This window comes from Rhodnius prolixus, unplaced genomic scaffold, assembly GCF_049639745.1.
Source record: "Rhodnius prolixus isolate KJV_2025 unplaced genomic scaffold, Rpr scaffold_7, whole genome shotgun sequence".
Classification (NCBI taxonomy): Eukaryota; Metazoa; Arthropoda; class Insecta; order Hemiptera; family Reduviidae; genus Rhodnius; species Rhodnius prolixus.
Window position 1 is genome coordinate 26,539,826 of NW_027411582.1, and position 27,101 is coordinate 26,566,926.

At 29.6% G+C, this 27,101-nt stretch overlaps 2 protein-coding genes across 9 annotated transcripts; one reads left to right on the forward strand and one right to left on the reverse strand.

Annotated features, from left to right (window-relative positions):
• On the reverse strand, positions 1 to 11,282 carry LOC141447255 (lipid droplet-regulating VLDL assembly factor AUP1-like). 4 transcript variants are annotated; one of them, XM_074114590.1, is made up of 10 exons: positions 11,199 to 11,282; positions 11,029 to 11,100; positions 10,811 to 10,951; positions 10,591 to 10,741; positions 10,323 to 10,495; positions 7,289 to 7,450; positions 6,591 to 6,711; positions 5,836 to 6,001; positions 5,602 to 5,744; positions 1 to 2,973 (listed from the first exon to the last, which is right to left on the reverse strand). In XM_074114590.1, the coding sequence occupies exons 2-10, from the start codon at positions 11,079 to 11,081 to the stop codon at positions 2,833 to 2,835; spliced, it is 1,251 nt and encodes a 416-aa protein (XP_073970691.1). In that variant the 5' UTR covers positions 11,082 to 11,100; positions 11,199 to 11,282; the 3' UTR covers positions 1 to 2,832. The 4 variants fall into 4 exon arrangements, with proteins under 4 accessions (XP_073970691.1, XP_073970693.1, XP_073970692.1 ...); XM_074114592.1 differs by having other exon boundaries at positions 11,195 to 11,257; XM_074114591.1 differs by having other exon boundaries at positions 11,179 to 11,252.
• Oga (O-GlcNAcase) lies at positions 10,986 to 26,636 on the forward strand. 5 transcript variants are annotated; one of them, XM_074114585.1, is made up of 19 exons: positions 10,986 to 11,003; positions 11,432 to 11,548; positions 11,918 to 11,969; positions 13,210 to 13,543; positions 13,742 to 13,904; positions 14,007 to 14,282; positions 15,019 to 15,177; positions 15,305 to 15,492; positions 15,573 to 15,698; positions 15,824 to 15,951; positions 16,673 to 16,841; positions 17,815 to 17,989; positions 18,171 to 18,224; positions 18,315 to 18,400; positions 19,391 to 19,554; positions 21,087 to 21,259; positions 21,372 to 21,539; positions 21,810 to 21,975; positions 22,684 to 26,636. In XM_074114585.1, the coding sequence occupies exons 2-18, from the start codon at positions 11,476 to 11,478 to the stop codon at positions 21,938 to 21,940; spliced, it is 2,619 nt and encodes an 872-aa protein (XP_073970686.1). In that variant the 5' UTR covers positions 10,986 to 11,003; positions 11,432 to 11,475; the 3' UTR covers positions 21,941 to 21,975; positions 22,684 to 26,636. The 5 variants fall into 5 exon arrangements, 3 of the variants coding, with proteins under 3 accessions (XP_073970686.1, XP_073970685.1, XP_073970684.1); XM_074114584.1 differs by lacking the exon at positions 10,986 to 11,003 and adding an exon at positions 11,278 to 11,295; XR_012454230.1 differs by lacking the exon at positions 10,986 to 11,003 and having other exon boundaries at positions 11,309 to 11,548; positions 21,076 to 21,259.
• Positions 26,637 to 27,101: the final 465 nt, after the last annotated feature.

A 27,101-nucleotide genomic window follows, 5' to 3' on the forward strand; every position in this document is an offset into this window, starting at 1 on the left:
TAACTCAAAATAATTTTTATTCTTTTTAATCAAAAATTGTAACCAAGCAAAAAACAAACAAAAAGAAATTTTATTAAATACTATCATTAAAACAAAATCAACGTTTTTTTCTGACCTTTTATTTTTGCTTTCTGGTTTTTACATAATTAACACTCTTATTATGTAGTTTTTACCAGTATTCTTGTTTATTGCCATTTCAAATATTTCTTTTTATTTCATTTCAAGAGTCAATGAGATAATGATACATTTGTGGTTCAAACACCAATGTGAAAATGTTTTCTTAGAAATTTATAATTTCCAGCTTTAATGTTTTGAATTATATTAAATACAATATTTATTTATTTTTTTAACTTTAAAACATTTATTCCATTTTTCTATAACATAGAAATATTAAAATATCAATTAAAATAAAAAATGGCTGTGCATACAGAGAGATAATATAATAAGAATAATAATAATAAATAAAACATAGAAACATTAATATGTGAAGAGACAAACAATAAAATCAGCAATATTTTTTTTTCAAACTATTTTCTGACTTAAATGAATAAAAAATATAAAATTAAATATTTACATGAATTTGAAAAAAAGAAATATTGTACAGCCACGCGATCAGTCTATTAAAGCAAAACTTTTTTTTTTTTTTTTTTTTTACAATTATTATAACTATTTATCATTAAAACAAAACAAAATTAAAATTAAATTTAATTTAATTTAACCAAAAAATAAAGGAATAACGAGGTATAATCTGCCATTTAAAAAAATAACGAAAAAATTTTCTCTACTATAAATAAATTTTTTTTTGCCACATTTGTAATCATAAATACTTTTAAAAGATCTTATTTAACGATATAATTAATTAGTTCTTATGATCTTGTAATATTCTCTTTTCTTAAAAGAACTTTCTCATATTTCTTGTTATATTTATTTATTACAAAATAATGGAAAATAAAATACAACAGAAATATTTTAGCAATCAACAAAAAAGAAAAATTTGGTTATCTATTTCTGCAAAATATATACATATTTTTGTCTCCACCATGTTTTATGGGTTAATTAGTATACGATAACGTTTTATCGAATAGTTTTATCTACGATGTGGATGTTTATTTGTGATAACTTAGAAAAGGCAAAAACATTGAAGTCTGCGTTTTCAGTTAGTTTTTAGTAATTAAATTTTCTAGTGTTTATTGTAATATGACCTTATCGAACATGAATGTAACTTGTAAAAAATGATTGTAAAAAACTAATTTTAATAAATCGAATAAATTAGGCTGTAGTAATTACTTAGCTTTGCCTATAAAAATCTGCAAATATGTAAATATTAAATAAAATTCGTGGCTAGATATCTTACTGAAATGATTGCAATTCCAAGGTTACTAATTTTCTTTTTAAAAAAAATGTAATAAAATACTTTATAGATTGTAAATATCATGGGGATTGTGCTTATAGGTTTCTGATAATTTATTGACAGATCAACAAATAGTATGCTCTAAATTTAACTTCATTTTGAAAAAATATTCCAAAAGTTTTGAATGAGGATAAGCGTAAAAATAATTTTGTTTTTGTTTTTTTGTAGTTAATTTCATCTAAATCTTCTAAACCAATTCTATTGAAAATAGCTCTATTTAACAAATTTAACTCAAATGTGTAATTCCATTAAACCTATCTAGTATTTTAAGGTTAGTTCACTGAATTGTACAAAAGAAGGTTAACACTTTAGAGGGAAAAATATCGTGAAAATTCAATAATAAATAAATGATAGGAATTTTAACACCCTAAAAACGTTACCATTTTTTTTTAAAATATTCACAATTCTAGTTGAAAGATTTCAACAACATCGAAATTTCATTAATGTTCCAAGTTATTTAAAAATGTTTTGTTCACACACTTACATAAAATAAGCTCTAAAAAATTCCCCTTTTATATTCTGAAAACCTCAAAACAAGTCCTTCCAAATATAAAAAAAAAAATCCATTCCTGAAATTTGAAGTGATTATTTGGAGAGCCATTAAGTAATCCTGGTTCCAAAAATAGATAACCAAATACATCCTGTTAAATCGCTAAAAACCAAGCCTAATAGAATTGAAAGTAAAATTCTTTAAAGATGATTTTTTGTTTTTTTTATACTCTGAGGCGTGATAACATTTACAAAGAGATACTTATTATTATTTTAATCAACTACCAAAATGGTGGCAACTAAAAGTTTTTTTTTAAATATATTTTTATAGTATTTCATTTGTCTACCTAAAATTATATTTCACTCTGAATCTACAAATTATAACTGGAAAGGTCAATGTACCTTTGAAATTTAAAATAACAGTATCTATCCTCAACTTGCCACAACATTGTAATAATTTTTGAAAAAATATTTTATATTAATCTGTCTTTTTTTAAATATATTTTTAATATAATTTTTCCTTTCTTTAATTTCATACTTGTATATTTTCAAAATATATCTCTATATTTTAATCTTGAAACCACCTTTTTTATAAAAGTAAAGGAGAACACCTTTAATTTTTATTTAAATAATGTTTTAAATAACAATATTTTCTGTTCATTCCTCACACAAATCCAAATTACATATTTAGGATTAGTACATAAATAAAATGAACAAAATATTATTTTTGGTTGTAAACTCTCCGATTTTTTATTTTTATTATTTATTTATTTTTTTTACTTATCTTTATTATGAAGCAACTTATTGTTTCCACTTTTTATTTTGTTATTTATATGTACTCAATTTCACGGTATTTTAACTGGTAATAATTGTGAGTTTTTTTTATTATTTATCATTTAATAAATGATCTAGAGAGGCGATATAATTTAACACTAATCAAGTCCTTTCAATCCTTTCTTCTCAATATACCTTCGTCTAGCTTCTTCAATCATTTTTGCTTTTCGTTCTTTAAATGTTATCATTCTGTCCTGTGATGATTTTGAAAATACTACTTCTGTTGGACGGACAGGTGACTGAAATAAAAAATATAAAAACAATGATTGGTGTGAAAAACTAATAGAATTAATTTATTGCTTTTTATATTATTATTTTTAAGAGTCACATTAATATTCTTAAAAATAATGAAACGGTGTAATATATTCTATTTTATAAAGCAATTAGTCAGGAGTACAGACTAGCGCTGTAGCTGAGTGGCTGCAGATTTGAATGAATTTCATTTATTGTACGAGGGTCGTTTGAAAAGTGCGTGCAAAAATAAAAACTACTTAATTTTTTGGGGTAAACCTTTTTTATTTTTCAACATAGTCTCCTTTTAGGCTTATACACTTCGTCCAACGCTGCTCTAGTTTGTTGATCCCTTCCGAATAATAGGATTTGTCCAAGTCTGAAAAATAGCCATTCGTTTCTGCAATCACCTTCTCGTTTGAATAAAATCTTTTTCCCGCCAGCCATTTCTTCATATTGGGGAACAAATAGTAGTCCGAGGGAGCCAAGTCTGGAGAATAGGGGGGGATGTGAAACGAGTTGGAACCCTATTTCCATTAATTTTGCGACCACAACTGCTGAGGTGTGAGCTGGTGCGTTGTCGTGATGGAAAAGGACTTTTTTGTGGGCCAATCGTGGGCGTTTTTCTTGCAGCTCGGTTTTCAAACGGCCCAATAACGATGAATAATATGCACCTGTAATAGTTTTACCCTTTTCCAGATAGTCGATGAGGATTATTCCTTGCGAATCCCAAAAGACAGTCGCCATAATCTTTCCGGCCGAAGGAACGGTCTTCGCCTTTTTTGGCGCAGATTCCCCCCTTGGTAACCCATTGTTTAGATTGTTCTTTGGTCTCAGGAGTGTAGTGATGTATCCATGTTTCATCCACAGTGACGAAACGACGCTTAAAGTCCTGCGGATTCTTCTGGAACAGCTGCAAACCGTCCTTGCAACACTTCACACGATTTCGTTTTTGGTCATGCGTGAGCAATCGCGGCACCCATCTTGCGGATAGCTTTGTCATGTCCAAATGTATGATGCAAAATATTATGTACCCGTTCATTCGAGATGCCCACAGCACTAGCAATCTCACGCACCTTCACTCTTCTGTCATTCATCACCATATCATGGATTTTATCAATGATTTCTGGAGTAGTAACCTCAACAGGGCGTCCAGAACGTTCAGCGTCACTTGTGCCCATATGGCCACTCCGAAAATTTTGAAACCACTTATAAACTGTTCTAATCGAAGGTGCAGAGTCACCATAATGTTTATCAAGCTTCTCTTTAGTCTCCTGAGGCGTTTTGCCTTTCATAAAGTAGTGTTTAATCAACACACGAAATTCTTTTTCGTCCATTTTTTGAAAATCACTCGACTTCCTCGATTCAAACGAATGCCAAACACAAAGAAATAGACCGATCTGGCTGAAACTTGGTGTGTGTGTTCTTACAAGAGATGCTACTAACTAAACCTCGTTACGCACCAGTGGTGCTATCTCTCTGACTTTGCACGGACTTTTCAATCGACCCTCGTAATATAGTCAACAATATGCGATTATCTATTTAATATACAGGTTGAACCAGTAAGTATTGTCCATAGGCCTACTGTGTATAGTACATCTAAAGTGGAGTTCAATGACGTACTGGCCAACTTCATATTTTCCACTGTTCTTGATTGACGACCCTTTAAATTTTTTTGCTAAAATCATTACTTTTTTCCAATAAAAATGTTATTACTCAGAATGTTTTAGTGTGAATTCGATTCTGATGACACGGTTAGAAAGACAGATAAATTTTCTAAAAATTGATACCATTTCGAAGCATAAGTTATTCACCAAACAGCTTCAATCTTCCTCCGAATGCTGGAAAAACAAAAGTAATCGAAATTTTTAAGAAAACTCATTAGGCCCTTACGTGAACATTATAAGACCTAGGTGCTGGCACTTTTTATAAAAGTTTCCTTGTCTAATGGGCTTTCAAACGGTATATCATTTTCCAGGATTCCTTTTCTCTTCGTAAGAGAAATTACTTTTGTTTTGCAAGAAAACGTGTTCTCGAGCACTCAACAATGTTAGTTATCAAGTTGTTTATTAATTCATTGAAAACTCTTTTAGATGGACCAGTAGTCAATTTTTAAAGTAGATTGTCTTAAAATAAGGAAGGTCAAAGGTTACAACAAATTGCACTATCACCTATTTATTCTGTTGTCACACCTGGAGGTTATCATGTATGTACTTAGTTTTTTCATAATTAATTTTGAAACCCACATTTTTAGCGATTTCTGCTAATAGCTCATAGCATTCTTCCAAAACGTACATAGCTCTTTCTAGAAGTACTACAACGTCCGCATACGCTAAATATTGCTTGGTTCGATTAAATATTAGGGTACCATTAGGGTTTGTTTCTATGTTTCTAATAGTTTTCTTCAAACTAAGGTTAGACCTCTATTTTATGGTGGACTATTCTAGGGAATAGTCTCTACAAATCCTAACTTTGGCAGCTAGCTGAGTTAGGTGAGGCACATCTTCACTAGATGAACTTATTCGAGAATCTAAACTCTTAAGAGGTTTTCAATTATCCAATAAGAAAATCCTCCTCTTAAATGTAAAAATAGTAAGAAAAATATGTATTATATAGGAAAATATTTAAGAACTAACGGCAGAAGAAACAGCTGTTTGCAGCACCCTAGACTGTTGTGGTTGCTGAGAAGCTGAGGCCTGTTGTTGTAAGGATAAAGGAGTATAACTCACAACTCCTTCCAAAATATTAGATATTGTCAAATCAACTGATCTAGTCCTGTCTAAATGAACATAAAGCGAAAAAAATGATAATATACACTTATGCGAATTACTTAATTAAAAAAAAAAAAAATAATAAAAAGAATTAATTACTTAAATCTCTAATAATAACATCTCTGGGTACATAAGGAAGGACTTCCTGTACTTGTAAAGACATTCTCATTAATTCCGGTGAAGGCTGTCTAACAGGTGTTGCATATGGTGATGTAACTAAAACTGGACGATTTAGTTCATCGAGATATCGTTTTTCATATTCTGCCTGTAAAAGAAAAGAAAAGAAAAAGTAAATACTCTTTGGTAATAACAAACTCTCTCTAATTATCATAAAATAAGGTAATTCTTTTTTCATTTGATGAAGAATTTAGCGATTAAATTATAAGAGAAAAGGAAACCACACAAAAAAAATTGGTGAGTCATCAAATGTATTTTAAACGCACTCGGGGTCTCACTTTTTAATAAAACGTTACAATGAAGTGCATCAAATTACCTCAGATCAGTTGCAAAAACAAAATAAATGCTAAATATATGAAATTCGGAAATTCGATTAAGTTTTCTGCCTTAAAGTAACATTTAATGAATATTCTACAGACATTTTTATCGTACACAACTTCAGAAATGATTTACATTTCTTCTGTGTGCAATTATGCTTCTAAATTTGGTAGTCATCACTTTTTGTAAAAAAGGCATGCTGCAAAACATATATAACTTCTGTGATGGGAAAGAGATACATGAGGAAGATAGAAGGAATAACAAAAAGTCATTGACGCCTTAGACACTAATGTGAACCTTGTATTTGCAATAAAATTCAAAGCTTATAAATTGTTATTTAATAAATAATAATGATTAACCTTATCTGTTGCTGTGAAGGAAGACGTTTTGACTGAAAGTGCTGAAGCAATAACTGATCGCATCCTTTCTGTAAATGCTTCGTTAGTTTCTTCAGATTCACGATGCATAACGTTTAAATATCTAAAAAAAATTTGATTTTTGGTAAAGAAAATATTTGAAAAATCAGTTCTTTCTACCCACATTTCCACATTTAGAAATGGTACAGTTTGTGTTGTCTAAATAATCAAAATAAAACAATAGGAAAAAACACGGAATACCATTAAATAAATTTGGCAAAAAAAACGTTAGAGTATTAGCCACGAAGTTAGGTCAAATCATGATTACCTTTTCCAAGTTTCTATTGTAACCGGAATCGTGGGTTCTGTTGGTGGTGAGTTAATAATGAGGTGTATTCCCCAAAGATAAGATATATTGTAATACTGGGTTTGATTTCCGATCATGGATAGGAACTTTATTTAGCAAGATAAGATAAATTTAATTTACTGCACATCTTTTCACGATATATTGCAAAAGATTGAAAGAAATTCTTAAATGAATAACCCGTTTCTGTCCTCAACAAATAAGAATTCCACAACAATACCGAAAGCAATGCTAAGATAGATCCGAGTTATAAGCGTTTATCTCATGTATAGACGAATCTAAAATGAAATAAAATAAAAGCGACCAAAAAATTGTCAATTATAGAAAAAAGAGTTACCTCAATTTAAACACAGTATATGGTGAAAAAAGAAACCAAAACAAGTCCGTTGAAGAGGAAGAACCAAGAACTGTAGGAGCAGTATTAGCCCATAATGGTCTTTCAACAATTACGGCGCAAGGTTGGACACGATCACTAATTTCAGCTGGTGTTGTGCTAAATCTGGAAAAAGGAATATAAAATATTAACCTTAAAAAAATATATGCAAAGACGAGAAAGTAAATATTTGTTAAAAAACTAAATCTTATTATTTTTTAGAATTTATTATAATTTTATAGAAGGGAGGACATTGGTTTAGTGATGGGAGAACCCCAATCCGAATCCCGGTAGCACCTAGAACAAAAAATTTCTAGTAAAGTACGTATTCCCGACCCATCCGCGATACCTGATTGGAAGTTTGTTGTTAAGTCCCTTATAAAAAAATTAATGATTACTTAAAATTTTATACATGCAACTCTATATCAATAAGTTGAATCAGAATTAACGGTACAATTGTATGCCACAGTTCAATCCCTATGGAGGCCGACGATTTGAAAACTGATACATTTTGCAATTTTAAGATCGTTTTACTCAATCTGAACATTGCTTACTAATACAAAAGGTTGCTGCGAGAAAGAATATATGCACTTTCCGTAAACTAATTTAGAAAAGTAATCTAATTTCTGTTGGAAGACTAAAGAAATTGGGTTTATAAGAAGTACTTCAGTATCCTCGACATCAATCTTGCATGAAAACAAAAGTGCCGTCAATAAACACACACATATACATATGATTAACAGTAGAGTTGCAATCATGTTCTGATAAGAATTCTAAACAATTAAAAATGAAAGGCTTTAATGCGAATTTAGAACTATGATTTGATTTTGTGTGCAAGATAAAGAAAAAAAACAAAGAATTAACACACACAAAAAAGTACAAAGTGGATTTAACCAGTCTTGAAATTTAAACATCTACTCGCAAAACTTACTAAATTTAACCTACTTACTTAAAATCTCATTCTAAACTTACTAGATATAGAAATATGTTTAAATAAATCAAACTGAGTTATAAAAATTATATTACGAATGTTCTTCCTGACTGCGGGGATGGTGCACAGTTCTGGGAGGTAATAAAGTGTTATCGTAAGAGTAATATTTTATAATCTATCAGCACTGATCGATGGAAGAAATTCTTCTCTCAAGTTTATAATAAGTTTGATTTTCGATAAGTTTGATGGGCAGTTATTACTTTTTTTAAAATAAAAATAATTCTTTTTTAGGGTCGGGATATCTCGTTTAAATTAACTGCAATTAAATAGAGAAAAAAAACTGGTAAGAATCCCCTGGGGTCTGATAATATTTCGTATGAAATTTACAAAGCTTTCTTCCAGAAATGGTTGCTATACCTGCAATACTAAATAATATTTTTTGATCACCCAAAAACATCACTATCCTGTCATGAAGTTATAACAATGATTTAATATATATATATATATATATATATATATATATATATATATATATAAAGCAGTAAGAAACACCCAGATAATAAAAGAGGAATCTCTCTCAACAACTGTTTGATGAATCCTCTCCCATTGCAAAATCTGCGATTTATTTTAATTTTGCGCTCAAATAAAAGTAATCACCCCATAAACATGAAATGGCAAAATTTGTAATAACTGATTCTGGGTAAGATCTGTGATAGTCATCTAAGGGACAGGTGACCTTTATTTTTTCTTGAACTCGTAAAATCCTTTCTCCCTCATTAAATTCGATACCAAAACCGATAGGTTTGTAAATAAGCAAATATCTAACGTTTAGATAAAAGTACTTCTGTTTAACTGAGGTTCTCAAGAAATGGAATTCTCTAAAAATCGATTCTGTTTGAAAACGATTCAAATAAAAACGATAAGCATTTAGGTAGGTCGTAAACATAAAATTTAATGAAAATTATTATCGCGGAAATAAACAATGATAAATACATACTTTCGATTGACGAATTTCTGATAAAACAAAATATAATATCCGAAGAAACAATAGGCCAAACAAAATTAAATATCTTATAATGAACTTTCTCTGTTCACTAACTCAACAGATATGATTGGCATCATATTTTTTCATTGCAAAAATATATTGTAATTATGTATCAGATGAAGTGACGACGAGTAAATACAAAATGAGCACAGTATTTTCTCTATCATACCGCAATTACAAACTTTCTACTGCCTACAGCAGGTACATTGAACAATTAGACTGATGAAAACACTAGTTTTCAATCGCTTGGAAAGATCGAGTAAAGTTGAACAAATACTAAAGTAAAATTAAAGACTCCATTAAATTAGTCTAGGAATGTCAGTAACACTGACCGTATAAAAGTTGTTTCAAACCTTTAATTGCTATTTCGATATCCAAATGTGATAAATATTTAAAAACATGCTTTTATTCTATTAGGGCAAAGTATTATTAATTTTTAACAGGCGAATACTACACTTGGCATGTCTGTCCAGAAATCGATCAAACTTCTTTCGACATTTGTTTACCATAATATTATTTATTAATTATCAAATTCTTATGATGCAAGGATCACAAGATATTTTCTTCGATTTACATATGTAAAAATATTGGTAATAAACTTAATTTATCTATACATCTTAGATGAACTATTGTTAATTCAAATTAGTCGAAAATGCAATAATTAAAAAAAAAAAAACGGTAATTCAAAAAAGATACGCCGTAAAGGACAAATTAAACAAGCCTTGGATTTTTGCTTTTGTTGAAATGACCTTCACGACTTTTTTTACGAAATTTGGCTTTGCAAATCAAATAACAAATACACTTTCATAAAAGTCAAATGAGTACACTTAACTTATACCCTTGATTACTATTATCAGTTTACAAAATTAATCGAGCGAATACTTGATTTTTTATGAATAACATTATTATTTAGTGTGGGGAAAATTGCATAACTGAAGACCAGATTCTACCATAAAGTGAAGGTAGGAAAGTTATCTTTTTAAGGTCAAATTCAGATTCACTAAATGAAAAAAAAAACTTACTTGAGCAGGTACTGTTTCCCAGAGGTAGTCTCCTCAGGTTGTAATAGTACAGGTGTATCATTATTTGCTAAATGAGATTTTAAATTTTCTACAAAATTATTAGATCCTTCTTGAGTAAAATCTTGAAGGCCTGGTGCTAAACTCACTGGAAATATACCATCCCATTTTGTGTGCTACAAAAATATTTACATAATAAATATAAATTATAAATACATCCGCTAGAAGTGTTTATAAAATAGAAATATAAATAGAATGAAAAAGAACGTACAGCTAAGCAATCTGTGGTGAGGTGAAACGCAATGTAGTCAAACCTTGTTACACAATTTGATACTATGACTCTGGTTGATTTATCTCTTTCTTGTTTATTATCCTGTTCAACATTGATTCCAAGCACAAGGCACAACATTCGAAGAACAACACTAAACCGGAGAAAAGATTAACTTTCTTAATTTTACTGTTTATAACTTTATTGAATGAAATATATTTACCTTCTAATAAAAGGTGTATGTGATAACAATAGAGCCACTAAACATGCATGTAAACCAATGAAAAAACGAAGAACAGCTAATACGAGGCCAAAAGGAAAATAAACGATGAGTGATATATATTGCCAATTAGATTTTGGAAATCTGGAACCAAATATTCAATATTTACAAAAACTTTTCCAAGAGCAATAAACATGTCAGTATTGTTACCTAATATTAACCTCTCTTTTTCAAAAATATCCTTAAGATCGATATTAGAACCTCCTATTGCCATTTCTTTTCTTTTAGTAAACCTGTTACAACATTAAAAAAAATTTACTACACCAGGAAAAAAAACAATTTTGAATTATGAAAGGTACTCCTCTTCCTACTTTGTTAGACACTGACTTACACTCGTACTTCACAGCCTGCACTCCCAGCTGTTACAGGTTGTACTGCATTACCAACTCGTACTAAAGTAATCAGTTTCTACAAACTAACATTCAAATGTAAAATTAAATTTACTTTAAATTTTCGTTGTATTTAATCCTTACTTTGAGTTACGAACTCAATGAACGTAATAGCAAAAAAATTATTTTTTATTTTACAAAATATATATGTATTTTTTTACTTTTTTTTAATAAGGTACTTCGATCCAAAACCTCATCACATGTGTGTGCGTGCAGAAAATGGCTGACGATTCCACTATTATCAATAATATGAATACGAAAAATGGCAATTTTATTTGTGGCGTGGTAGAAGGTAATAATCATTTATTTTAGAGCAATTATCAGCGATTTCTGTTATTTCTGTTTGTGACAAGTTTTGGAGTTCATAAGGTTTTTAAGAAGCTAATAAAGAACGATAATCTAACAATTGTTTATATTCTTTTCTTTTAAATGGTTAACATTTTTTTTTAAAACATATTTAAAGAAAACATAAGATTTTATTTTATTAAAAGTGTTTTTCTTAATATATTTAATCATTCAGATTCTTTCTTTTAAATTGAGAAATTATTCCGTTTTTTTAATCATTCATTTCAATATTGGTTCAATAATCTAATAGATTTTAATTGACCCTAAATTTACAAAATTCTTTAATGTAATTCCAATCATATAAACTTTGTTAAAGGTTTTTATGGTAGACCTTGGACATCTGAACAACGAAAGGATCTTTTTCAAAAGTAAGTAAAAACTACATCTCTTAAGGTTTCTTTATTTCACATCTTGTTTATTTGAAATGTTAGAGAAAAATAGAGAGACTAATAACAGTTACTTTTTTTGTGCGTTATCTAATTCCTTTTATGGTAATTTTTATCTATTATTTAATTATATTCTAACGCATTCCAGACTTCGCTCCTGAAATCCCTGTGCTGTTTTTACATTTAGCTTAAACTACTTTTTTGATTAATAGTAAACTTTTCATGTTTAAATGTATTTCTGTATCTAAATGTTTTCTGCAAATTTGCAAAAATTAAAGAATTGGTTTCCAACTGACTCTTCTGAAAGACAGAATAATTGGGTTGATAAAATGCTACGTCTTTTCTAAAAACAGTTTTCCACTATTCTTTTAGTATTTTATCAATTCTATTGATCCTATTCTATGAAGTGTTTGCAAGTAATGGATATATTTTCATATATAAATTTAACACCTTCAGTATTATTATATTTGAACTTTATAATTACGTAGACTTTAATTTGCTCTGCAGATAAGTGAAAAGCTTTTTAAACTGGTTAAACTATCCTTAATTAGTAAGCTTTAATATATTATTTTTCCTGAAATAAATTACTCTACTATTTAATTTTAGAATAGAATGTTTTTAAGGATATCTATCGAAATCTGATTGATTTACCATTGTTTTTTTTATTAATGAGGCTTTTTCTTCTCCCGGATTGCCGCCACGTTAATTCTACTCTCCAATTATCTCGATCGTTCCAATCCCTATCTCTCAAACCCCCTAACAGTCATCAGCTCGCCTATATCGTTTTTCAATTTCTTGATGGCCTGCTTCTTCAACTGATCCTTTTTGGAGTCCATTCCAGGTCATCTCTCGGAGGGATTTTTTTTCTTCCATTCACTTAACTTTTTTTATTCTATTCATTCTTGTCTTCTTTGGACATCTTCATTAATGAGCAATAACCAAGTTTCTGCGTTGAATATATAAGGATGGATCCTTTTGTAATTGAGGATTTTTTTTTTTAACAAACAGAGTAAGCATCGGCTTTCTTCGTCTGCCCGCTTCTTCCCTACACTTCTCGCTTGCATCTTTCGCTTTTAAGTACGACCCCGTATCTAAACTCTTTTTTTTGACGTTTTCCCATTCATTTCCAAATCTTTACCCTCTTCTGTCTTACCATTTATTTTTACTACCATCTTATCTATTCTCTGTCTTTTTCATTAAATACAAATATTCTTATTTACAGGTTAAAGAAATGGGGAATGAATTCTTATGTATATGCTCCAAAAGATGACAGCAAACATCGTGCTAATTGGAGAGATCTATACACGGTAGAAGAGGCTGACCATTTGACTTCTCTTATAGCAGCGGCCGATGAATGTGGTATTACATTCTATTATGCTCTTAGTCCTGGACTGGATATGGCATATTCTAGTACTAAAGATGTGGCAGCATTGAAACGTAAGCTTGAACAAGCTTCACAATTAGGATGTACAGCATTTGCGCTATTGTTTGACGATATTGATCCTGAAATGTCTGAAGCTGATAAAGAAGTCTTTCAGTCGTTTGCTCATGCCCAGGTTAGTGAATGTGATTATTACTTAGTAAAGATCAGAAAACTATCAGCTTCATATTTTTTCCTGAGAATAGAGTGAAATGAAATGATTTTTGTAGTTTTACGTTTCATACTTTTAGGGTAAGAATTTGTTTTTGCTAAGAATTTTCAACTTCTTCAGTAAACAATAGTTTAATCTCTTGTAAAACCAATTACTTTGCAGGTTTCAGTTACTAATGATGTTTATCAACATTTGAATCAACCTAAATTCCTTGTTTGTCCTACTCAGTACTGTGCAGCTAGAGCAGTCCCAAACGTAACTAATTCTGAGTACTTAACAACTCTTGGTTCTAAACTTGCACCTAGGATCGATATTATGTGGACAGGTTAGGGTTTTTGTTTTTCGTTATTTATAAATCTTGCATCTTTTGCTGTGAAAAAGAAATATCTTAAATTTTGATTTTTTTTTTTCGTATCCTTTTTCACAGGTAGTAAAGTCATATCACGTGTAGTATCAGTAGAATCGATTGAAGAAGTTACAGAAGTTTTACGACGACCACCAGTTATTTGGGATAATCTTCATGCAAATGACTATGATCAAAAACGAGTATTTTTAGGACCATACCAAGGACGTTCACCAGATCTTATACCAAGATTGAGAGGTGTTTTGACAAATCCAAATTGTGAATTTTGGGCTAATTTTGTTGCAATACATACGTTAGCACAATGGTCAGTTTGCCTTTCAGATTCTTCTGCTGATAGAAGTAAGTCAGCTTACTTAAACTTAATTTATTGTTTATGTTTATGTGATAGGTTTCAATTTCAGTTTTTCTGTTACACAATGGATGGATTATTGTCCTTTTTTCAATTGAGAGAACTTATCTATTCCAAAATTATTAAATATATCATGTATTATTGCCCGCAAGTTCAATAGTCCTGCCTATCAGTTGCAAACTTGACTTAAATCTTCACAAATTGATCTCAAGTACTGCAGTGTAGAAATTCTATAAATTATTATTTGTCTAGTTGTCTGCTGAGCTTCTGTTCAAACTATAATTTGTTGAAATTCCAAATTGATTCGAAACTATTTGGCGCAATAAGTTACAAATATATATATTTTTTTTTTAAACATTACATTAGATATGAATTTTAGTTTAATCAAAAGGTTCAAACTAATTTGTAATTTTTCAGTTAGAACTAGTTTATTTTTATTTGGCTTAAATGGTTTTCAAATGTAAAGTTCAGGTGAAGTTTTATCTTTATGTGTGTGAGATATTTGCTTTTAGAGCTTATTTCGGTAAGTTAAGGATTAATTAGGTGTAACTCATGCCTACTTTGTATTCAAACTACAGGTTACTATTAGGTAATTGATCCCTTGAGATTTTGTACATCTCACTCATTTACAAGATAATGTATAATTATATAAAAAGTGGTGTATACTTTTAATTATTATAAACTTGGTATTTCATCATATTTTACAATAATTTTTGTTTTTTCTAGACGAAAGCGTATGTTCTGATATAAAACTAGAAACAGAAGCCGATGATGGTAGTGAAATTCCGACTAGACTACCTGTAAACATGTACCATGCAAGAAGGGCATTAAGGAATGCAATTATTGATTGGTTGCCCGAATTCCATCGCAATAGACAAGCTTCTGGTAAATAATTTCCTGTTTTTAATTAGGATTTTTTTTAAAGATAACATCAGTCATATTTCAAGAATAATCCACTGATAAAATTACAATAATATTTGCTATAATGAATGTTTTACCATTTGATGACCAGGTTTCATTACAAAACCAGAAGTTGTTAGTATGGTACCAATTCCAGCTACTGTATTGGCAGCTGCTCCTCAAGCTACACCTATACCAGTTGTAGTTAATACATGTATTGCGTTGACTACAACTACTTCCGTTAGTTCATTAGCTACGTCAGCTCCACAGTTGTCTGCTTTAGCTGATGTATGTACCACGGTGAGTTGTTTAATTTTTTTTTTTGTCTTAGGGTTTTACAGCAACAGTTTTCATATTGTTTAATACATTTCGAATTACAGGTAAATGGAAATACGGCCCCAATCGTTATGAACTCATTACTTTCAGAAACTAAAGTATGTACTGAACCTATGGATTGTAATGCAACGCCTCCTCCAGAACCAGCTAAATCAGTATCTCCAGATCATGTAAATGTTATTTTTAACCCTTTACGTTTCATCATATTTACTTCCACGAACATATCTCCATCTTCATAATATTTAAAATCCATATTTAATTGAATATGAATAATCTTTTTTTTTTGTTTTTACAGCAAGCTGAAAATGAGCCAATAGTTGGAGAAAGATCAGAAACAGTAGAAGTTAATTTTGAAAGCGATGCTAATGGTGGAAGTAAAATGATAGTTGATTCCACATCTCCAGAACCTGGAAATACAGAAATGTATGTAAATTTTATTATTACATTAATGCTAACCATATTGTATATTGGTAGATACACGTGAACAATTGTAATCAAGCTAGAGCTCCATTCTTGGTTTTATAAGTGCTTGGTTTAGGTTTCTTATACCACATTGATCTTAATAGACGTTATATTGAGATTACTTCATAAATACCTGATATGTACATTCAAATGACTTTTTCTTGTCATTAATTTGTATGACTCCTTCGATTTGTACTTATGAAAATACAATATTTGTACAAACATGTACTGTCTCTACTATCGCTTTTGAGAGTATCTTAAGAGGAGTGAAATATGTTTGTAATGTTAGATGGTATTCAGACGGTTATCCGTAAATTTAGCTAGTCTATGCCCTTTTCAATGCAGGGTCACTTTCGCCACACAAAAATCAAATTCATAAGTATTATTATTATTTTATTTATTTATTTATTTTTTTAATGATTTAAGGCGCGTCAACATCTAAGGTTATTGGCGCCCGGAGCTTTTTTCAGTGCTCTGCCGGCCTCCGGACAGTGTTCTCTCGTTACAGATAACACTGTCCATCATCGGACAGTGAGCTGTAAGAAGCTCCTATTATTATTATTACCTTTAATAATAATAGGAGTATCATAACTGTTCTGTCTTGGTTTTAAGTTTTATATATACAGTAATATATTAGTGACGTTTGATAATTCATAGCTTTGCATTTATTTAAAATAAATAGGGCTGATTGGAATGGAGAACAATTAACTACAGAAGATATTACTTTATTGTGCGATCTTTTCTATCTTCCATTTGAACATGGCACCCAAGGTATACAACTACTGCAGGAATTCCATTGGCTGCATATTAATGCACATCTTGTTGCCACTTCTTCACATACTAAACCTGAGGTACTGTTTATTTATTGAACTTAAGTATTGTTATTACTTAAAGTTAGCAAAAATATGCTCGGTTTAAGTATTGTTATTACTTAAAGTTAGTAAAAATAAGCTCGGGGTCAGGTTAGATTCGTCAGCAAATTCGTAAGTATAAAAGAAATGGAAATTTTGATAAAAATCGTCTCATGATTCAAAAAAATAGTAGTTGAATATACGTATGTGATATCCTTTACACAATGTGTCTTTAATAAATTAAAATAAATATGTAATGTTTAGGTTTTGTACCAAATTACATAGTGGTCCCAAAGCGAAATATCATTGATTAATTTTTCCATTGAAATAAAAAACATTTCTTATGGTACACCGCCTATTGGTAATTAAATTGAAGCCATTAAGTACAAACACGTGGACCCATAAGCCGTGTTTCACTTTTTGTACTAGTAGTTATTGTTTCACGTTGCTAATCATTGTATATACATATTTCAAGTAGATTTAGGAGATTGGGAAATGTTGCCAGCATTTTGCAGGAAAACTCTTAATGCTGATCATTTACTTGCTTTAACCTGGCAATTACCTTGTCCATTAGATAAAAATAAATCTTGCATCTTGCTAAAAATTATGTGTTCCCACTAGTAACAAATTAACAGAACAATTAACTCTCTTTAGTAATTAAACAATTTGTATGGGCGTTCCCTCTTCTTGATAAAATTTATGTACGTAATTTCAGGAGAAAGTTATTTACTAATTATAAGATGGATATAAAAACTATGCTTATCTTTTACTTTGAGATTTGAATTAACCCTCAGAGCTTTCTCGAAATCTGTTTTCAAAGTAATATTAAAATATCTATTTAGTTGCCAGTGTACTGTGTCAGAGGTGTTCAGCAACATTTGATATATTACTTCAACTTTGACATTCCATTGACATTGACATTTTGCATTGAATCCATCTTCAGCTTATTCTTCATTGTATTTTCTGTTTACAGGTAGACGAGTGGCATGAAAGAGCAAAAAAATTAGAAGAAATGAGCGAAAATGTTAATAGGTTATTTCATAAATTAAATGGAATTAGTAATAAGGAATTAATGTACGAATTGTATCCATATATTTGGGAAATAAGAGCAGTAATATCTACACTTAATTCATACATCAAATGGCTAGGTTAGTTTTAACTTCTAATGTTTACATGAATAATTATAACCTTTCCACTCTATTAAAGCATTTCTAGGATGAGATTGATGGTATTTTTAAGAAAAGTTTTAAGATTTTGCATTTAAATACAGTACAAGATGTTTGTAAAATTATTAGTTTTGAGAGTTTTTTGTTTTTTTTTTAATTTTAGGTGGTGGAAAAATTGGTCAGACAACGGAAAATCCCGCTTTAGGAAATTATACGTGTAAATAGTATTTACAATTTCTACTTTTTACTCATTGCCTTAATTTTTCACAAAATTGACGTGCTTTTTTTATTTTTATTTTTTTGAAAGGGTTCTCTAAAGGGTGGAAGGAAAGTTTTATGAGCGGTGAACAAGAACCCTGGGTTTTTAGAGGAGGTCTCACTGCTGATTTACAGGTTTCGTTTAATTTAAACTTTATTTTATATCATTTTAAAATTTTAATTAAATGTAAACATTGGAAAATTTGGTAAGTTCCTACATCTCAATTATATATATTGATTCATTGTGATCGTTAGCACTAAACAAAACAAAAAACGAATTTGTAGATAATTTAAAAAAAATAACCTGATTTTATACTGGGGTGTCCCTCACTAACAATTTGTTTTGGAAGTAATTAGCAAGAGCAGAAAGAGGAATTAGAGGGGCAACGAGAATAGCCCTTTTTTTGGAGTTCCTCAATACTGAGGTTTTCCTCAACTAAATATTTCTTTTATTTTCAATTTCAAATTAGATAACCGAGGAGGCTTTCTCGGACGCCATCTATCCGCTTTTCCTTTGGTCTACCCTTTCTTCTTCTTCTTTCTGCTTAACCGTTTAATATTTCCTTAGCCATTCTTTCATCTTCCATCCTTCTTATATGGCCATACCCTTGAAATTTCTTTTCCATCACCTGCTGCAGCATATTTTTTTTTGATACGTTCAATTTCTTTCTTATTTAATCGTTTCTTACTCTTTCAAGCCCTTATATTCGTGCTGTCCTTCTCCAGTAATCCATCTCGCTTTTTCCTTGAAGCCTTATTCAAAATCATGTATCTTAAAAACCATTTTGAGCTAAAAAATAAAAATAAAAAAAGATGGATTTCTTCATTTGTAAGATCGAGGTTCCTTTCTGTAAAGAATGCTTCGGGTTACCATTAATATTTTGCCAGATGATATTTTCTGGAACCCTTACTACAGGGAGGCATGACGGTTGGCTTTCTTAATTTGCCAGCGTTCCCGGCACTTATCCAAAACAACCACATGGAAAATTCACTGTGCGTCGAATTTCATTTGCTACTTCTTCTTGTCACATGCCATTTACTTTGGTATTTAAATATTTAATCCGATGAAACAGAATAAAAATAAATTTTAGTTGAATAATAATTTTTGTATACAATTTTTTATAGAGGCTGATACCTGTAGATGGTGGTTCCGATCTGTTTGTATATAAAGTTCCACTAACCGTAAGCAATACAATTTATACAATTAGAGAATATACTAGTGAAGATGAAAGTCAAGTTTTAGCATTAAGAACAACTGAACATCCGCAGACGAATGACCCATTAGATAAGTAAGTAATATTTAGTTATTAATAATTGTTTTATCTTATAAGTGAAGATCAGACCACGGACCATATAAAATCTGTACATAAATGTTTTTTGTAATTGAAAATCCTAAATTTCAATCAATATAATAACCGTGCATGTCGTTGCTCTATTGAAAATTGATACTTTTTGAATATTTTTTTTCAAGAAATTGTATTTTGGAGAAGGTGCATGTGAATCAAAAGCTTTTTCATGTTTCCTTCTTAATGTAAGATTCCATTGCTCAATGTTAACCACGACTGCTTAATATTCTTAGTAGTATTCCTATTATACAGTTGTATTTTCTTGTACTAATACTAATTTATATCCAGTCGGGGCATAGATCAAAGAGGATGCAATCGGAACTATTTACTCAGGTTTCTTTCTGTCTACACGATTATTTTGCTTTTGAACCCAAAATATATTTGTAACAATTGTTGATTTGTGACAATTTTGTATCGTGTGCCTGTATGTTTTCGAAAAAGCCTTTTTGACCCTACTTAAGAAGTTATATAACTTTAATTTTTTACATCTTATTTTCTTTTCTATTTTCACAAACTGATTCTATTTGGTTTATTTGAGCGGAGTACTGTGCCTGTGAAAAAAAATAAATAAATAAACTAAAGTTATGTTTGGAGTGCAATCTTAGGAGTTAAATAACAATAGGTCGATGCTTAAAGGACTGAAAAGTTTTTTAGAGTTTACATCTTATACTATTAAAACAAAACAAGATTTGAGGCCAAGCTGTTACAACACGGAATATCCGTTTTTAATTATTCTACTTAAAATTCGATGATACATCTTAATTAATAGCTTAATTAGTCCTTTAACTATTCCTTGATGAAGTTTTGCAGTCTTGTCTCTTCTATCGCTCCAACAATATTTGTCAATCATAATGGAAAAAGCTGTTTCAGGCGGAAATTTAAATTGAAATAAAATAATTTAAAAAAAAGGATCATTTAAATACAATATTATTTAATTGCATGTAAAGATAAACAAAATTCCATGGTTTATTTGTGTAATCCTCAGTGTAATTGTAAATAGTTTGTTGTATTTACCACCATTTATTTGTTTAGTCGGTCCCCAAATTTCAGTGTTTTTGAGCTTGTCTTGAGGTAAGACTTTTTCCTTTTGATATAACTTCTTTAGACTGAAGATTTTCTTTTTATTCTTCTTATTTTTTTTTTTTTTTTTAATTATGTGTATATAAATCTTCGGCCCTTCCCCTTTTATTCCGTGATATTACAACTTCATAAACTTAATACGAAATTTTCGAATTATTAATCTCTTTGTGTAGATAATCATGTCAATGTTGGCATAATTATTTTGAATTCAAAATTAATTTTAATGTTGCATTTAAAATAAATTTACTTTAAGTCGTTTCCACTTATCCAGTATATGTAAATATCAATTTAATTATGCCATTTGGAATGTTTCTTTTGTTCCTGGTTCCACCAATTTTCTATTATAATTCCGAACATTCTTAGTAAATGGTAAGGTAACGTTAGTTGCGTTACAGACTTGTGGAATGCATGCTGGGGCTGGGTCCACAGTTGTGTTTCGTCGTTGAGGAGGAGAGGGGCTCGAGTAGTACCGACAGTACCGAAGATAAGAGGTTAATAGGTTATGCTGCAGCACTTATTGATGCTCAAGCCGCAGCTGCTGTTAGTGCAACTTCTCAACAAATAACGGGTAAGTATATATTAATGCATTTCTTCCAAATCCGCAAATAAAAGAATATTTTCAACAACAGTTCTTCGAAAGCATAACTACAAAAAATTTATTCCATCTTAAAAATTCGCAGATGATGCCACAAGAGCGGACGCTGATCAAGTGTTATCAGTTGCGGTTGCTGGAGGAGCTAGCAAACAACATCCATCATTAGTTATTTGCTGTGTACAACCATCTGTTACGGACCAGAGTGTTTCGAAGAGATTGGTTATATGCTTACTAGCGGCGCTCAGGGCCAACGGTAGGCCAGCGATTGTGAGCATGTTCTAGGAAAAAAAAAAAACAGTAACTTTGTGAAAATAATTTTTGAAAATAGAAAATTAATGAAAGAAAATTGAACTAAGTAGTTAAAAACAGCTCATTTCTATTAAAATGCATGATTATTAACATTTATTTTGGATCAACAGTTAGTTACTAATTAATTTTTACTATTATCATAATTATTGCTTACTCTCAAATATAATTGATTTCTAGTAACAAAAATATTATTAATTATTATTTACATTTACAGGTTCTTGTGGTGTATACACTCCAGTTCGACCTGCTAACACTGAATTGTTAGAATTTTATAGTAAACTAGGTTTTGTAGAACTGTCTAGAGATGCCACGGGCTCAACCGTTTATTTGGGACGGGTGTTCTAACAGTTCATTGTAAACATTCGGTTTTTCGTCCTTAGGTAAGTAAAAATTGTAAGTACTACATTGTGGAAGCTGGATAAAATTGCAAATTGGTTACCATAAGAAATGGTGATAAACGATTCAATATCAGTTGCTTGAGCATGTTCATCTAAAATCCGTGGGAATTAATTTTACTCTAAAAGTCGTGGATGCCCAAGAGAAATGAAATGTTTACTTTAACTTTTGTAATGCAAGATTTTATAAAAATCGATCTTCTACGATAACTTGATATTTTATTGATTGAAGAGGTATTTTGGTTCATAACTTTTATATTAAAACTTTTTCTACAAAAAACAAATTATTTTAAGATAGTTTCTGAAACTTTATTGTTTATAATCTCGCCTCTAAAAAACGTTTCATTATATTTGTTATTTATAAATGTAAAATATTTGCGAATAAGACACTTTAATAATTTCGAATTGGAAAAAAATGGCCAATTTTCTAGTATACCGTCAAGAGATTTTCATTGTATTAAGTGCGGGCTATCATTTTGGTTTTTTAACTTTTTCTCAAGGAATATTGGTTTTAGTGAGCTTTTTCAACAGGATCGCTTTAGTGCGGAAAGAGATAGTCGAGTGAATGTTCGCATGTATTTTTTTTCATACTAAGGACCGTCATTTTGGAATTTTTATCAAGCTTCCAAACAGACTCTAGAATTTAATGTCAATTTTGATTTTTTGTTATTAATTGGATGTATTTGTTCATAGGTTATTGTAAAGAAAGAAGTTAAGTATATGTAAGGAGAGGAAATGCCAATGCCTATTAGAGAAAAGAAAATAAAAGAATTAAATAATTATTTTAAAATATAATCTTCCAGCCAACTGCGTCCACTGCTGTCTGGCATCCTCTTAAGATCTCTTGCATCATCATGTTCTCCACACAGTACAGCCTTGCTCGCATAATTCGCTCACTCTAATGCAGGTTGTTCTAAAAAAATAAAATATTAAAATGGTTATCATAATTTACAGTTTATCAATAAGAAAACTATATTTGTATATAAAACCAAGCAGACATGTGTAAGTGTTGCCAGACTTCGTAAGTTTTTTTTTCAGTTTTTTTTTGTACATTTTCACAGTCATTTATTTAGATTAGTCTGTGCCTTCCTAATTTTTTACATTTCTTATATATACATATAAATATTTATATGTATATATATATTACAAAAGCAAGAAAACTGTTGCAACGCTCTATACAATTACTGCAATAATTATTTTATTCTTTAAAAATAAACAATAGTCTTTTACCGTTATTTATCGGTATTATTTCAGTTAGAATTTATAATTGATTGCTGCAACATGTTGACTACAAAAATTTCTATTGTGTATAAAAAGAAGTATTTATCCATATCCGGTAAAAAATAATGTATCACTGCCTCTCAAAAAAAGTTTTAGTTCTTGAAGTTAAGAAAATAAAGACTCAATTACCGTAGTTTATGCATTCTTGAGAATTTGTTAGGTTTGCAGTGCTTACATAATATCGCTGATGACCCGGTTTTATCTATTATCAGAGATTGGTTAGACAGTTAGAGAATTCTATTTCAACAATGTTTTGGCCTCACATTACACTTGCTGACTAGAGTTTCTCCATTAGTGATGCTCGTTTTAGTAATCTGTTTGGTAATTTGATATTATTTTAAATATAGATCCCTACATTTAAAAATGAGTCATTGAACATATTTAAAATATTAATCATCCTTTCTCTCCAGATTTTTATTTTCTAATAGAATAAATTAGGTAAAACTAAAATAAGGTTTTGCTTTTTCTTTTTTTTTACGGCAGAAACCAGAGTTCAGGTCTCAGTTTAAGAAGTTTGAATTGGAGATATATTAAAGTAAAAAATAGAAAACTGTTCTCAGTTAGACACTACTTGATCAACCTATTCGTACTTTAAAAAGTGAATATATTGTCTTACTCTTGGTACGAATCTTCATTTGTGAAAACAAAAAAAGAAAACGTATCGTTTTCAATTGTTCATTCCACCAAGGGACAATGTTACACATATTCCTGCGCAATTCTTTCAAACAAGTAGCCCAAATCGAAATTATCTTCCCTACTGGCGACAAAAAGAACTCCCCCAATTTCGTTAGTGAACAGGATCAATTTCGAAACATATTTTGAGTGTACATCGTTTTAAAATAAATAGTTATTAGCGATGCGTTCGATGCTAGTTTAAGTCGATTTCTAAAAGTTGTCATCACTGTTATATCAGGTGCAGTAACTTCGGTTCTTTTTTTTTTTCTTTTTTTATGTAACCATAGCCTTAACTTCTACTAATGTTTGGGTTTCCAGTTCACAGATCTTAGCCTTAAGATTCACACCCACCACACAAAAAAAAAAGTAAAATAAAATAGGGAGTCAAATCAGGGAACTTAGAGATATCTGCAGTTAGCCTTAGGTTTTCTAAAATCACTCTCATTTAATTACTGATCTACCGTTAATTTATGTAAATGCACTCCCAAAATTATTTTTACTGTGCGATTAAAATGTAAAATGACGCTATTATCTTGAACAATTCATTCATTTTTATGATAAACATATTTATAAATGATAAAAAAAAATAAAATTCATTCTTGGATATGAAGTACTGCATATTCGCGTATTGGATCTTTAAAAATTAAAATTTATAAAGAATATTTTTAGGAAAATTAAAAAAATATATAAACAAAAGAATGTGTACTATTAGCAAAATACTTTAAGCTGTCATTTAAGTATTTGTAAATAGTATAAATATACAGTAGCATTAAGTTTACCTGAGGAATCGGTTAAAAAAAATGAAAATTACAGAAATAGTAGTGACCCCCACCCACCACGCACATTGTTCATTTCTGGATATAGTATATTATGTATTACTAATGTAAGTAGAAATAAACGCGTATTATGAAATTATATATCGTAGAAATTAAGATATAAAAACAGAAATGTATTATATCGTTTTATAAAGAAAACTTAAAAATTCTCGATAGAATGTAGAAGATATAATATGCTCAATTATTGTCAATTTTGTTTTTATGTTGGCTTTTTATATTTTTGTTACCGGTAAATAAGTTAAAAAGTGGTTGATCATAGTATGAATTTATTCTACCGAAAAAAAATCGTTAAAAGTAACCCGAAATGGACTTAGTTTCTTAATCGCTAATGCTTGGTGCTTTGTTTTTTAGTATTTAGATGTAATAAAACAATTAAATTATCTGCTAATTACTTTCTAATGTTTAGTTTATTAGAAACTTATTTTTCTACTTAATAAATTTGAGACCTAATTCCCTTTAGTAAGAAACTTTATATACCCTAAGAGAGGAACCTGCAGTCCACATCTGTTTCCTACTTCTTTAATTGTAACTTCCATCATTTAATCACAAACTTAGTCTTTTTAGATGAAATGAGGTAGATCATTTTTAGAAGAAAATAAAAAAAAATTGCTAATCTTTTTTAATTTTTCATTAAAGTTTTAACATCTTTAATTATTTATTTATTTTTCTTTCAACGATTTTGCTGCAAGTTGTGCAACACTAGAAATTAATGATCCATTTATACGTATTTGGTTCACAGTTTTGTGTGAAGATCCAACTAATGAATTTGATTTATTTAAAATTAACAGAATCACTGTTCACTCGATAAATTAAGATTATTTTCTTACAATGAAATAAATCTTATGGCGGATCTTAACGACAACTATGTATTGAAATTTCTGTTATATTAAAAATAACTTTATATTTATCAGTTGAAAATCTGTATTGCTTGAGCTATAATAACAAGACGTGAGAGATAATTTATTAAAACATCGCAGTCGGTATAATTTCCTACCCATTTCAAAAAGAATATTTTAATTTCAAGTTTTTTTTTATTATTATTTCTATTCCTAAAATGTATCATGTTTTGACTTTCAAGAGCTTACTTTATGCCAAGTATTTCCTTTACTGTAATTAAATCTATATATAAGATTATCGTTTAAAATTACCCAATATTTTCCAAAAATTGAATGCTAATGATTATAACTAAAAAATAAACTTAGTAAATAAGTCGTAATTTCTTAAAACTAGAAGAAGTTTTGGAAGAAATTAACCACTGGTTTTGCAAAAATGTCCTTTAATTCCAATAATTACCATTGTTATTGTAAATACATAAAGTAAAACATTGAATTACCTTCTGCAAATTGTTTACGATGGATCAGTTTTCAATATGTCCTATACTAAAGTTGATGAATTATGCTACGTTATATTTTCTTTAGACTGAGGTTGATTAAGAAGCGCAACTCATATATGCAGTTTAAACTATTGTCCTGTAGTCATCTTTACGTCTTTTTTGTGTGATTACTCCTTTTTTTCTTCACTTAGAGGTAGAGGAAGGTTTGACTAATGTTATACGACCACTTTCACCCGTTTAAGGACTTTGTTCTGGTGACTATACCTCCTGCAGAGAAAGTAGTGAATGTGAATTACCTTTTATTTAAAGCCTGCAGATTTTTCTTGCTCTTAACCTTGGAATTCTCTTGGAAGTCGACTGCTGAACACTCTTGAAATTTCTTATATTTTTTAAAAACAATTTTTAAATTCTTAGTGCCAAATTTATGAAATGCAACTAGATTTTTTTATTATAAGTATATTTTTTGTTTGTATTAAAATTAAAAATAAATTTGTTTATTTGGATAGCATGAAACTCTCATACTTGAAAGATTGGTAGAATATTGAAGGAGGAAAACAAATTTATTTAAAATGTGGTTGAAACCGCAGTGCTAGACATTTTCGTGCTATGAGTGATAAAATCAACAAAAAAGATATATGTTCATTTTTTAAGTCGTTGGGTGTAGATCGTTATTAATAGCTTGATGGTCCATTGGTAGATGACTGAATATTTTATTGCGATAAAATAAAAACTTCCGTTTAATTTTTTATATTCCTGTGCTTCTCCCCATAATTTATTGTTGATTATAAGGTGTTTCAAAAAATTTATTTTTTTTATTAAATATTTCTATATGATGCAATAAATTTTTATTATATTAATTATTGTATACAAATGTATACTTATTTATGTTTATACATATTATTTGTTCCTTTTGTGATTTTCAATTGTATTGTCAAATTTATAGATTTTTTTTTTATATATATATTTAATTTTTTAAATTTTTTATA